This window comes from Perna viridis, chromosome 5 (assembly GCF_037379345.1).
Source record: "Perna viridis isolate PV_CMFRI_1.1 ecotype Kerala chromosome 5, ASM3737934v1, whole genome shotgun sequence".
NCBI classification, from domain to species: Eukaryota; Metazoa; Mollusca; class Bivalvia; order Mytilida; family Mytilidae; genus Perna; species Perna viridis.
In genome coordinates, this window is record NC_142449.1 from 44,976,261 (window position 1) to 44,991,403 (window position 15,143).

At 33.5% G+C, this 15,143-nt stretch overlaps 1 protein-coding gene across 9 annotated transcripts in view; it reads left to right on the plus strand.

Moving 5' to 3' along the window:
- Positions 1-15,143, plus strand: part of LOC148617891 (irregular chiasm C-roughest protein-like) — a 77,214-nt gene that overhangs the window by 43,853 nt on the left and 18,218 nt on the right. For all 9 annotated transcript variants that reach the window (XM_088585534.1, XM_088585531.1, XM_088585538.1 and 6 more), the window contains one exon: positions 11,240-11,327. In XM_088585534.1, the coding sequence (XP_088441660.1) occupies positions 11,258-11,327 (70 nt within the window). In that variant the 5' untranslated portion in view covers positions 11,240-11,257. The remainder of the gene's footprint in view (positions 1-11,239; positions 11,328-15,143) is intronic.

Genomic DNA, 15,143 nt, shown 5'->3' on the forward strand with positions numbered 1-15,143 from the left:
CTGTTAAGGGAGGTAAATAAGTCCTTAGTTGACTGTAGGTACCAGTATCGCATTGCATATCCCTGAGCGGGTGTACATCAAAACATGGATGCTGTGAAATATAGTGCATTTTCTTTTTGCCTTTCTATGAACGAATGTTTTATCAAAAGATATGAACAATGACTTATAAAATAGAGCAAACATCACGCTATAAGATGACAAACATTTTTAAAAGAAAATCTAACATAATAACATAAAAATGTTCCACTGAAAAGGTTGGTTTGATGAGTGCAAAATGAAAGTGAAAGTAGAGAAAATGGCTGTTTATAGTTCAAGACTACTTTTCTGTCTGATCTTTGTGGACTCGCCCTATTTTCTTTGCAGGAAATGATTTTTTCACATGTCCTTAGAAATGCTACATAAGTGAAAGTTTTATTGAGTCAATTTACATATTTTTAAAAAAAATCCTAAAAAATATGCACTTCACTATAGAAGAGTAATCAAGGGAACCAAGGTTATAGCGGTAATCAAAAGAATGTAATCCAGGGACAAAGACCAGACATGGAAAACAGACATACACAACAAAGAACATAAAGTAACTAAAATCATACATACTAAGTAACAAAAGTAAATGAGCAACTTGGACTCCACTAAAAACTGGGAGCATGGACCAGGTGCACCGTTAGGGAAATGTCCTCTGCTTTTCTAGAAACACCCGCCGAGTTGCTCATAAAAAGTCAAGTCTGGGGTAGACAAACGAGGAAAGGTGAACTATGACCCGTTGAATAAATCAGTTTTCATGGTGCTGATGGATACATCATAACGATCCACCAGTTCATGATGACGACCATAAAACTTCTGTAGTGATGACTTCAGTCTATGGGAAAATTAATACGATACTGAGACCTGTAAAGGGAGGTAAATAAGTCCATAGTTGACAGTAAAGGGAGGTACATAAGTCCTTTGTTGACTGTTAAGGGAGGTAAATAAGTCCTTAGTTGACAGTAAAGGGAGGTAAATAAGTCCTTAGTTGACAGTAAAGGGAGGTAAACAAGTCCTTAGTTGACAGTAAAGGGAGGTACATAAGTCCTTTGTTGACTGTTAAGGGAGGTAAATAAGTCCTTAGTTGACAGCAAAGGGAGGTAAATAAGTCCTTAGTTGACAGTAAAGGGAGGTAAATAAGTCCTTAGTTGACAGTAAAGGGAGGTAAACAAGTCCATAGTTGACTGTAAAGGGAGGTAAATAAGTCCATAGTTGACAGTAAAGAGAGGTAAATAAGTCCTTAGTTGACAGTAAAGGGAGGTAAACAAGTCCATAGTTGACTGTAAGGGGAGGTAAATAAGTCTTTAGTTGACAGTAAAGGGAGGTACATAAGTCCTTTGTTGACTGTTAAGGGAGATAGATAAATCCTTAGTTGACAGCAAGGGAAGTAAACAAGTCCTTAGTTGACAGTAAAGGGAGATGTTTGGTTTATACAAGTTCAGTTTGTTTGTTTGTTGGGGTTTAATGCCCGAGCAGCAATATTTCAACCATATTCAGGCGATGAACATGAAGTGGATGATAAAATGAACATGAAATGATGATGAAATGAAAAATGGGATGGGACACAAGGATAATGGGGTCGACAAATTTTGATTACCACTGGAAATAGGGAGAGGTGGGTAGGGTCGGGTAATTTAGCCTCCTGTGGCGGAGCCCTGTGGTTCCTACTCCGGGAGAATACCACAGTAGGGTTCTTAAACGTGCGAGGAATGTGGCATCTTTCCCAACACGGTGCACCACTATGGTTTGCCGTCTGGTTTTCCATATTATAGCCTGACAACCCCAGTATGTAACCCATTCCACCTCCTGGGGCACACAACCCAGTTGCTCTGTGGGTAGAGTGCCCTAGCCCCTGGCTAGGGTTCTGAGCACTATTTAGTTGCCTTTTACAACAAGCTTAGTGCTACTGCAGGCCTATTCTTTTTACATCCGGACATAAACTGGGCTTATACAAGTTCAAAATGCATAGAAACCAATATCAAGGGACTCCAGAATACTGTAAACCTATTTATTTTTGCAGATTCTGTCAAGTGTACATATTCACCGGTATCAATTTTCACAGATTTAAATAATGATATGCATTCTGTAGTGTTAAAAATCAGTTTTGTAGGTACTATTTTTAGCACTTTCCTGTCCACCACGAAAAATAGCAAAAATTAGTACTTTAAAAGTATGTTGGGTTTAAACATGTTGCTGGTTCATTCATAAAGGGAGGTAAATAAGTCCTTAATTGGCAGTAAAGGGAGGTTAATATGCAGAGAAACCAATATAAAAGGACTTCAGAATATGTTTGGTATAGGCAGGTTGCTGGTTGATTCAGGGTTTTGTTTAAACTAAGCATTGATTTACAGAGAAGACAATTTCTGACCCTGTAAAGTGAACCTTTTACAAATATTATGACTGAATAAATATTTCAGATAATTTTGGCTTGAATATGTCTCTTGATTATCGTGGCCCTGCTTCTACAACAGTTGGCAATAAGGAGATCAAATTACTTTTGTCCAATCTCTTTGCTCAAATGCAATAAAATTTGATCAATTCAACAACTGACATATTCAAACTCTTTTTGGGGGGTTGGAGCATTCCTTTTTTTGAAAATTTGGTGAAAGTTGTGTATTATTTAAGAAAAGTGACCAAAAACAGCTGGGAACACCCCTTTTTCTTGACTTTTCCTTTAAAAGTATCTAGATCTTTGCCCCTCTCAAACTGAAACTCTTGCATCTATGTCTGACATCTAAAGTTTATTAGCCAAATCTAATTTCCTAAACACAGTGCACACTTATGTAACAAGTTTTATCTATCAAAATGTGATTCAATTCAATTAAAATGCAGTAATATAAATTGTTTATCATCCTGCTTGCCTTGGTAACATCTGTATTTATTATCACTTTTAATTCCACACAATGTTGAATCCAACGCACCTGAATAGGGTCATTATCTGTGATACACAGACACTGTGGAGTCAGGTGCACCCTTTGTTAGTAATTGAACTGTGGAAGAACTGTTTTTGTGTCATACTTCTATTGAACCAGAACATTTTACAAGTTATGCTTTAGCTCATATAATTTTTGTATTGGGAGTAAACAAATGAGTTGGTGACTTGTAAAAAAAAAATTATGTGCCTTTCAAATTGCATAAGTACATGCATATGTTTGATCAAGTTTAATGATTTTACAGGTGCAGATCCAAAGATTTTGAAAAAGGGTAGATGAGGTCTGGGCTATCATTGGCACTTTTTTGACCAAATTAACTTACACCAAATTTAATGAAATTTTCTATAAATAGGGGGTCCTGTTTGATCCACCAGTGATTTTATATATCATTTTTGTGCATTTCTGTGCACTAACTCTGTATTGGAGATTTGGACTTAAAGATTTGGTGTATGAGCTTTATCAGTGGAATACTCCTTTAACTAGCTCTAAGTGCTAGTAGTCATTTGTTTCAATCCAGGAAAGATATTGATGTTAATTTTGAAAACACTTTATACCATGAAAGAACAAATAGAAGAATATAAATTACATTCTCAGAGAGAGGAATACTACTTAGGTGGAAACTTACCAAAAAAATGAGTCTGTGGGAGAAAACCAATACTTCCAATGATGTGTCTGGATGTATTCCTCTCTATATTTCTATAGATTGACTTGATTTCTTATCCAAACAAAGTTTGGACATTGAACCTTTCTCAATACTCTGCACTGTGTGATATCTAGCTTTTCTCACTGACATATCTCCCCTTGCACTTCAGACTCGTGCCAAGTATGTCTACCCCAATCTAAATATTTATTTATATTTTCACACATTTATGATATCAGTAAAAAAGTATATAAACATTTTTTGTTATTTAAATTTTTTTAGTTGAAAGAAATCTTATCTTAACAAAGAAAATAGAGTTCCTTCATCGTAAAGTTACATTTCTTTCATCTATATGGCAAGCATTTCTATCTTTACATAAATAAAAATATAAGTTATATTCTGCATCATGATTCCACTCATATTCCAGTAATAATTTCCAGCAGTGTTACATAATTCTCTGAGTTATAATGTCAAGGGTCCATGGATATATATTAGCATTTATTGTTTTAGGTACATGTACCAGCTGTTTGATTGATTGATTGATCTGTGTTTAACTTTCAATGGCAGACCTTTTAGGACATGAACAAACATTGATATTGTTATTTTAAAAAAGTCAGTCAACTTCATTTCCATACCATACTTTCAGTTGCAGGTCTAGAGATTGAAGAAAAGGGGCTCGTGAAATAGAGGGGTCTCTAGGCTATTGTTGCTCATTTTTTCAAAGTTTCTACTCAATTAACATAATTTTCTTACAAAAAAGTGGGGAGTCAAACTTCCAGAACCCATTCCTGATCAGCTGCTGAATTCTTTATTGTATGAATTACAAGGGTATTAATGTAAGTGGTTTCTTAACGTTGGTGTGTCCATTCATCGTGTCATTCATCTGTTTTTTAGTAACACCTCTGGCTTTTTTCCTGAATAGAAGGGTTAAATGATTAAGATACTTAGTACCTCACAAATTGAATTTATCGTATCACTTCTTATGCCAGAAAATGTGAAATAAAAGATTGCCAAATCTTCATCTCGATACATGTTTCTTAGAGATACATGTACTTCTCTTAAGCAAGGAAATAAAGAATTGCATTGAATTGAAACATATATACATGTTATATCTAATCTCCTTATTTTTTACATATCTTTTAAATGTATACAGGTCAACATCTGGGACATCCATTGTGAGATTTTGTGTAGCATTGATTTTTAAAGAGGAAAGTTAGCAAATGTACAATAAATATCAGTTTATTTCATTATTATTATTATTATTATTATTATTATTATTATTGAGTTTTCATTTTAATACTGTTACCACATTTTTGGAAGCATGCCTCTACTTGCCAACATTGCATCACCATGTTTATTTTCCTTGTCTATAATTGGTACATCTGTTAGCTTGTGTTTGGTAATTATTATATACCATTGAATTAATTTTACAAATTTTAACATGAATTTCCTCAAAATTCTGACCATTCCTTTATATAGCAGTCCAATTTATGTAGCCTCATCCTGAAAAAACCAAGATGTAGGTGATTCTTATAACCTGCACGAGTGACGGACAATTAATGCGGGAGAAAAATGGAATTTAGGTTGATTTTGCGGGTGACTTGACATACTTGGTTGAATGAGTATTCTTGCAATATATTCCAATGTTAAATAAAGACACATTTTCTTGTCAAGTCTTACATTGAGATGAAAGTATAAGCCAAACCTCTCCAAGACTGCACCAAGTGTGCAGTTAAAACATAAAATCAAAAAATATGTTGTGAATCACTCATCTTAGCTATTCATGCCCAATTTATCTTTTTTTCTTGTTTCAGAACAGGATAACATTCTGACAGAATGACTATTCTGTATCAGTTCCATCAGATTCTTAACATTTCATCACTTTCTTAATCTTTTCTTCAGGTGTTACATTCATGTAAAATTTAGTTTACAGCCACAATGAATTAATTGCTTTCTAAAAGATAAAGTAGATGTAATAGCAGCCCCCCTTTTTTTTCCTGAAAAAGTTCATCAATTTTGATAAAAATAAAGGTAAATGACTGTTTTTACACAGCTTTGATGATAAAAAATGGATTGAGTTAGAAAGCAAGAACTTGCTTATTCTCTCAAATGAATGTATTTTCGCAGTTTAAAAAATGGTTAGCGTTACATAGTGTTTTGTAAAAATCAATTTTGCTGATGATGCTTTTCATAATTTTCTGTCCTCCGCAAAAATAGCAAAAATTAGTACCACATGAAAATTGATGTGTTTTTGGTGATATAGACATAATATAGACATAAATTAATTATGACAGAACAACAAAAAGAAGAAATTAACAAAGATTAGGACAGATAAATACAATACATAATGCACGCAATATTTTAAAGTTAGATCTGCTTTATGTTTAATTCAGGCACTGTAATTGGATATTTTACAATAAAGTAGGAAACTTATTTTTCACTTGTTTCTTTTAAGCCAAAAAAAGTAATGTTCTTTTTCCTACTATCAGCTAGAAAAATATAGGATAGGTAGGTAGGGAAAATATTTTATTTTTCAAAAAACATTTTACATTGAGTTAATGGGGAAAAATCTAGACTTTAACAGTGCTTGAGCCAAAATGGCCATAAATATTTTTGGTAGTTACAAAAAACTAAGATAGGTTGATAGCAGGAAACAGATGTATTATTTTTTTTTGCCTTTCAAAGAAATTATTTCTTGCTTCTTAAATATTGAAGGGCATCCTCATGTTATTTAGCCAAATCCTTATTTGTACTGTGATGCATGTGTCTACCCATTACCTTCAGGTTACCTCCATATTTCCCCTCTTGCCCCTAACAGTCTCTAAATTTGGAAATAATCACATTTTTTTCCTGTCAGCTCCTGATCTGGAAATAAAAAAAATAATGTTATTTATGTTCTGTTAGTCAGGTCAGAGTTTGGATAAATTTGTACATGGCATTAAAAGTACATTCTTATGAGAGGTCAATGATCTCAAAACACCAACAGAATTTACCTCAAAAGATGAAAGGGTTAATTTGGCTTCTAAGGTTTACTTTATGTACCTTTCTGTATGCAGAGGTTCAGATCCAAGACTGCATAAGACTTTATGTACATCCAGGCATGCAAGAGTTCCACATTGTTGTAAGGTTGACCAATTTTACCTCCTTACATCAAAGAGTGATATTGTTTTGAAGTTCGTTGGTTCACTGATTTATATTTTTCTGACTGTTTGAGGAGACAGATTTAGGGGATTTTTTCTGTCTGAAACAAGCAGAGATCAACAGAATGAAAAATGCATTTTATATGAAGCTTATCTAATATGTTTTGTGTCTCCAGTGCAATGAGTCTACTTTCAAAGACATTTTCATAAATTGTTTTGCTATTTTCTGATCTATTAGGTTTCTTTGCAGAATAAATTATAAATTGTTTAGTAAAGCATTTGTTGACTTTTAGTATATTACAATTTTTTTTTACTTGTAGATAAATATAATGTCATTTTCATGCTCACAATCTCCAAGATTGTTTCTAGAATTTCAGTGAAAAGTTTGTTATATATTTTTTATGATTTTATTGTAGTTGTTGAATATATGATTTACTTTCCATTGACTTTGCCTTCCTGATTGAGTTTTTCCTGGAAAACAGTTTTCCATGCAAACGGATGCATGTTCATCCATGCAAGTTATGGATTGATAGTTTTATTGAGTATATTCTCTTCAAAAGCATTATAACATGTACCATGGTCTTCATCTATAATTTGTTAAGTTATGATTTTATAATAAACTTCATTAAAAGCACCAATACTTTCTAAGAGAACATATTTTGACTAACATCCTTGAGTATTTCCAGATAATTTATTATTGCCACATTTCCTGTACCAAAAGGTTCTACAGTAAATTTCAAAGTTAAGAGGACCATAGAAGGCAAAGCCATATGATCTTGTCTATATTTGTTGTATAATCCAATCAAGCAAGGACATCGGCAACTTCACGGGCTATTTATGAGTTTGCTGCATATAAAGTCACAACACCACTTTGGGAATATATTGGAGATATTCTCTCTGACTCTTTCAGTAGGTTGCCTATAAAATGCAGTGTCTGACAGAAAAATAGGTATTTACACTTGTCCATAAAGAAACTCTTGTGAGAACATAATCTTTCCATCACTCCTGTAAGAAATCCCATATTTTAATAGGGACTGATGTCAAAACATATCAATCTTCCTGTTTCTTTGAAAACTTTAAAAACACATGAATAACTAGAGATCAAGTGGATGCACATGCTGACCAATGGTCAGTACTAACAATCACCATATGTTCTGGAATCCATCTATCACCAGGACCTTGATTGTCATATATCATCACACACTGAAGGTCATTTTTCTTTTGGCTTTGAAGGTCATCTATCACCTTATTAAATGACCATGACTGATATTAGCAGGTGATGGCAGAGATTCCTGCTGAGAGTTGACTCTCCTATGTCAGCACCCCATCATAAACAAATCAAGTTCTCATGTTCTACAAAGAAACATTATCAAAGACTGGTGGGTTAACTCTTGTAAAACAAACTTTGACCATCCTAAGCATTTTGATCTGCTTGTTTCCAGATGGTGACTGTTTTAAGTTGTCAGCAAAATTTGAATGACCCAAGAGACCATCTTAGGTCACTGAGTTAGCACATATTTTCTGTATTCATTGCAGAAGTTATGGTGCCAAATGTCAAAAAGGCATGCATAGCATTGCACAAGCAAGGCCAATTTGTTCTACTTTAGTCTTAAGTATCTTTTCTTTGTTGCTGACGCCTCTTATATCCTACATCTTTATAATGAAATGATGCCTTTCTTTCTCTACTTTTGTAGGCATAGTTTAGATCCTGTTTTCAATATTTTCAATTTGAATTTCCAATGGTTTTTTTTAATGAAAACAGCTTGTATTCTACTGCTATTGAGTCCAAAATTGAATCTAAAAAGAATGATGAATATACTCCAGTAAAACTTGTCTAAAATCGTTAGAATTTATAAACGTTTTTTTTCTCCCAAATTAACATTTTACCTGTATCACCAATGGTGAAATCAGGCATGTTCTCCAATATTTTTGGCTTAAAATAGTGGCACTTCAAAAACAAAAGTTTGCTCAATCTTGCAAAGATTGGCTAATTAGAATATGATATTTGTAAAAGTGCAGTTTCTACTATCCACAAAAAAATAAAGAAGTTTTAAAAGATTTTTAGACAAGTTTATCTTAGATTTGACAAGGGTGCATAGACATTTATCATGATTTTTGAAAGAATTTTTTATTGTTTTTGTGCCTTTTTGTTCGTGTGTGATCTTTAAGATATATGCATCATTGCTTGTTAAATAAATGTCGGTTTCTTAAAAAATCACTCAAATAGAAGAATTTCTGTGGGCATTGTATTACTGAAAAAGAATTAAAATAGCAGTTTGTTAATTTCTGTTGCAGATTGAAACATTTTAAGCTGAAAAACAGAGAAGCACAAAAATGTTAATGCATTTGTGATGTAAAATCTTTTTGACATGTCTTGCCTGGTAGCATGTTGCCCAGAAATGTTCAATCTTCCCTGGAATGACAAAGTGAAGAAAAGCTTTGCTGAAACAATGGTGTCTGAAGTTAAATCTGATCTGTTTTAACAGTTATTGTGGAGAAAGGACACGAAGGGGTACTTACACACCACCCTATCTAAATGAAATCTGACATAGAGAATCTATCTTCTTCTTGTCAAGTTTGACACGTTCCAGTGGCATGGGCAAAAACAAGTGATGGGTTAATTTCTGGTAGCATGGACTAAAAGTCTTGATGGCATGGTCTAAATGACCAAGAAGGTGAATTTAATTCTTTTGTATTGATTAACATTTTTGATGGATAAAAATTTGGTAGCATGGGCTGAATTGGCTAAAACTGTTCATTGATAAGGTCCTGGTTTTCATTGGCTTATGATATTAATTATGTGGCAGAGTCTGAAATATGGAAGGTGTAGGTTCTGTCCTGGTGTATTTGGCTTAAAATTTGATAGTAAAGTACTTCTAGTATATTCACAGACCACTTACAAAAAGAAGGTTCCAGGGACCAGGAGAAAACTTTTACCCTTGTTGTCATACATTTTGATACATCATTGATCAGAGGTCTCATTTCAGTGATATCACCTGTGTCAGGGGTCATGGTTTACTCATCATTTAGTTCTTGGGTCCATAAATAAGACAACAGGGGTAAGAAAGGTCACAGATCAGTCAATCTATTCTATATACCAGGCTACAGTTCTTTTATTTTCTTACAAACTTGATGCAGTAAATTGATGAATGCTTGTTTCCAGATGTGTGAAATTAACGTAAATAAATCCTGTTTTTTATCATAATTTGACCAATCAGAGATAAGGATTAGGGGCTTGTGTAACATGGCATGTGTCAGCTTAAACAATATATAGATCTGCACTTGAATCAGCTATGTTTTAGATATAAATCCTACGTACTAGTACTTGTACAATTGTTGTTTAGGTAAACAGCAACAAATTAATTAGGTTATAGACAATAGATAGTTTTGTTTTGAATAATTGAATTGCCATTTGTCTTACATTTGAAAGGGATAAGCAAAATATTTACATAGATGTTTTTGATGGAAAGATTTCCTATCTTAACTTGTTATATTTTGTTCAGAGGTCTGTTCACTTTGAAAAAAAAGTTGAGTATCTTTCTCAACAGATAACAAAGGGAGATAGATTTGCTTTTAATTAAATGTAAATAGTTTTAACAAGAGCAGTTATTTTACTAGGAATGTATAATTTCTGTAGGAAGTGAACTTTTAGAAATGGTCTAGATGATACTTACCCTATCGCCTGTGCTCATAGTAATTCTAATGTAATTTTTGTGTTGTTTCTTGTTCTTGGCTTTGTCTTCCCTGATTTGCACTGGTATTTTCCTTGATTTCACTTACAACCCTCCTTATTCTAAATATAGTTCCCTGAAAATTAGATGTTACAGCATTTTGTCAAGAGTGTAATCTACTTGTAGATTATGTGTAGGCATCTTATACAAAACAGCTTCCAAATTGCACCAATGCACATTGCCACTTCTAGTAAATGTAGTGTACGTGTGGTAATTGTCATTTAATCTAGACTACATGTACCTAATGTGACGGAAATCTCAGACTTGATTAGCGAGTTTAGATTGGGTATTTGACAACAATGTTTATTGAAAACATTGTTGTACAGGGCGGACGACAAGTTGCGTACAAATTTGATATCGGGAACTCACTAGTTCTTGCACTGAGTAATCAGTATACATTAATGAATATGTCACTTATATTGGAATGAAATAGATCGTTGATATGCATGAGAAATTTTTGGTAAATGTTCGTTAGATGATGACCCTAGAATATAGTACCGAAGGCATCACTTGGTGCAGTAGTAGATACAAATATAATCTGGCTTCTAAAAACAGAAAGCAGGCTATTAAAATGAGACAAAACATGATTACCTCAGAGGTTTGTGTTAGTTGATTGGTAAGACTGGTTTTTTGTTTATGCTGGTTTTCCTATAGTAATGTTGTTGCATGTATAAGATTGGGGTTTTTTGTTTGTTTTATTTTCAGGTCTTTTTTTAGTCAAGTATAACTTGTATGATTAGGAATTATTTGTTTACGAAATTTTTTTTTTTTCAGAAACTTTTTAAAGAAGAAATGGACATTGAACAGCAGAAGCATGTTGCCATAGTGATTTCTGTGATTGTGATGCTATTTATTAGTTCAGGTAAAAAAAAATCATTTAAATACCTAACTTTCAAATTTATATGTCAAAAACTTTTGTTTGGCTGAAAGTTAGCAGGTTGATCTTGATTGATTATCAGATTTAACTTCTTATTTAATCTTGAATTTTTGTCGAGTCTCAGTGTCTCAGTGCATCCTGTTCAGTTAAAAAATTGGGAGACTTGAGGCTGCAATAGGCAAGACTTTATTTCAGTTAAGGACAAGGATTTACTAAAAGGGCAGTTTCTAAAGAATCTCATATTCCATATCATTTTCAATATGTAGCTTTCACTGTTCTTTGCATTGTCACAGGTTGTTCAAAAAATTTATAAAAGGATTGTTCTAGGCTCTTAATGTTCATTTTTACACAAATTTGGCACAATGTCAACTTTTCCTACAAAAAAGTGGAATGTTTGTCAACACTCTTGTCATTTCGTCCTGGGGTCTCCCCTCATTAGTACCTTGGATATTAGTACTTCCTCATTGAAAGTGTTATTTAAAAAGTTTAGACAGGTGCTTGGTTTAGTTTAGACAGGTGCTTGGTTCAGTTTAGACAGGTGCTTGGTTTAGACAGGTGTTTGGTTTACCCAGGTAAAAATACATTTAAACTTGACATAAAGGGTCTTCCTAAAGTGTCTGGTTTAGACAGGTTTCTGGATTTTTTAGGGTTTGTTTTAGAAAGATTTCACTGTAGTATTTTGTATTGTATTATTTATCTTATTCAAATCCACCCAATGTTTTTCCTTGTTTACTCCGTTTCTACTTCAAATGATGAAGTTGTCGCACATGATGTTGTAATTAAAATAAATTCGGTTAACTTTTAAGTGCAGAATGAGTTCACCAGTAAGTTTGTTCATTTAATTGTTGTGTAATAGCTCTTGAAATCCTCATGTCGTGAACAATTAGGGAATGTTGTTTTTTCAAATTTTGAGCAAAAAATAAAATTACGACAGCCGTAAATTTATATATTATTCTTTTATTTCTCCAGTGACCGAGTGCAAAACTGACTTGTAGTCGACCAAGAATTATAGACTTGTTTAGTTTTCTAAAGAGGATAATATAGATCTCTTTATAAAGCTGTATTTATAATAATAGCTAAGGTGTTTCGTGATCTTTAAAGTCTTCGCTCTGCTGAACTGAAAATTCTCCCCTTTTTCTGAAATAATTTGTTGAAAATTACTTACAGGATCAAACAAATTCTCTGGTAAATATTTCTTTGGTCAGACAGTTTATTTTTACTTGCTTCTTGGACTGTGAAAACCTCACGAGGTCTAGTTACTGCTGGATTCAGTCCATCTCTCCGTCCATCAAAACCTCACCAGTGGTGTATGCAGGTCTAGTTACTGCTGGATTCAGTCCGTCTGTCCATCCATAAAAACCTCACCAGTGGTGTATGCAGGTCTAGTTACTGCTGGATTCAGTCTGTCTGTCCATCCATCAAAACCTCACCATTGGTGTATGCAGGTCTAGTTACTGCTAGATTCAGTCCGTCTGTCCGTCCATCAAAACCTCTCCAGTGGTGTATGCAGGTCTAGTTACTGCTAGATTCAGTCCGTCTGTCCGTCCATCAAAACTTCACCAGTGGTGTATGCAGGTCTAGTTACTGCTGGATTCAGCCCATCTGTTCGTCAATCAAGCTTAGGTGTACCTTCTTTGTGTTATGTTTTTTTCAGTAACTTGATTTGATGTACACATCTCTCCCTACAGAAAAGATCTAAAGTCTGCTCTGTTGCCATGTGTAGTAATTAACTATCTGTTAAACATTGTTACAGTATTGTTTCATTACATAATCATCATCTACCATCTCCCCTTAAAAAAAAAAAAAAAACATATTATATTAAAGTACATCCCCCACTCATGAAAGTTGCTTATTTTTTTAACATATTAACCGGTGCCATCCAGCCCTTGTTGTGTAGTAATTTACAGTCAATAAAACACAGGGTCTTTGTTTTTACATTACCTGGCTATGCTGGCACATCCAGATGTACATTTGTGCAGTTGATTGCGCAATTACCCCATACATCAAAGAGGAAAACTCATTAGGGAGATAGGGGAGCTTTATGAACCAGTGAATATATTCTTCTCTGACGTTTTGTAAGCCTAGGTACATAGAAAATTATTCTGTTTGAAGGAGAATTTAATGTCTTTTCATGTCTTCAATTGAACACTTATGTCACATTACGGTGCGCAAGGGATATTGAAGTTTATTATTATCATTTTTATACTCATCATTATGTAGGCCAAATTATTAACTTCATTAAAAAGTACATTTGAAGTTTTTTAAGGTAACAATGTATTTAGATACCTGCTTTATCAGACCTTTTGTTAATATTCAAGTGAAATAGATTTGGCAGAAACTAAAGTGGTAATTTAATGTCATTACCGGTACCTGTAATTAAGTTCAGTTATTGCAATGGCAATTCGATATTATGAAATTTCTTTTAGTGCCAACGACAGTGTACATAAAATTTCATATAAATTGCGATGAATATTTTTTAAAACTAGGAAACATTAATCTTTTTGAAACCGTGAAAATTGAATTCTCCAAATATGTTCACTTGACAGAATCAGAGTAATTTAGCAACCCCAAAAAAATTAATATCTTTACAGTAACCCTTCCCACGATGCACCTGGATTTATGTAGTATTATCCTACAGATGCTTTAAATGTAAAAACAAAAATTGAACATGTCCCCATCAGTTTCCTTGCATTTCAGGCACAGAACAGAGATTTTTATAATAGGGGGTTCCAGAAAAAGTTAAAAAAAATGAGAGTTCCAGGCTATTTTTGTTCAATTATTTGACTAAGTAGTGCATAAAAATAATAAAATATTCCAAAAAAAGGGGGAATCTAACCTTTGGAAAATCCTCTCTTCATTAGCTACTGTAAGTATGTTGATTTTGTAGGTGTGGGGGTGGGTCACATTGGCTTTTTTTTGCTATCAAAAAATGTAGACAGGACCCAATGAGTCTCTTGATGCCACTCCTCCTTTCTTAATCTGGGTAACAAATTTCATAGTTTTTCAGTTTTATTCTCCTTATTCTGTAATTAAAACTTATTCGAGATAGGCATGCCTCTCACAGATCTTTATACAATTGACAGAAAAATTCTTCTGATTTTGATGTGGAAATTTGGGCAACTTGCTCACTTTAATAATTTTATAGGATATACTGCATTATATTACTTTAATAATATGTCAGCAAATGGCCTTCAGTTCCTTTAATGAAAGATAAGACCCTCAAAAGTGTTCTTTTCTTCTCTTTTTCCTCCTTTTCCCAAGCTCAGAATCAAAGAAACTTGTACATGCACCCGTCCATGTAGCAAAACCTCAGCCAGTGTGGGAAGGTTTTTCAAATATTTACAATCCCTATCAAACCCATTCATTCTAGTGTTATGTTTCATTTTATGTTCTTTCAAACATCAAGTGGTAAAGTAACATTTCACATTATGCCAATTCTTCCCATGATCGTTGCAGTATTAAAATTATGCAATTTTTTAACAACAAAAAAGTGCACGAAATTCTCAAGTCTGTGCACACTGCACAGAGAATGTTCTCAAGCTTTTGCCCCTCTGTGTACAAGTAGTATCTCACAGCGGTGTAGGGTAATTATTGGTAATTATCCCCCCTTGTTTTGTCGTAAAAAAATCAGACTCTTGTGATGTAACAAGTCTACTATGTCAATTTTGACATGTCATGAAAAACATGATCACATTTTCATAGTAATTGCTGTTTCAGTTGTGCAAAAAAGTGAACAAGTTCTTGATAAAAAATAAAATTTTTGTTTTTATGTTTTTAGTACCATTCTGTGCAAGAATCAGG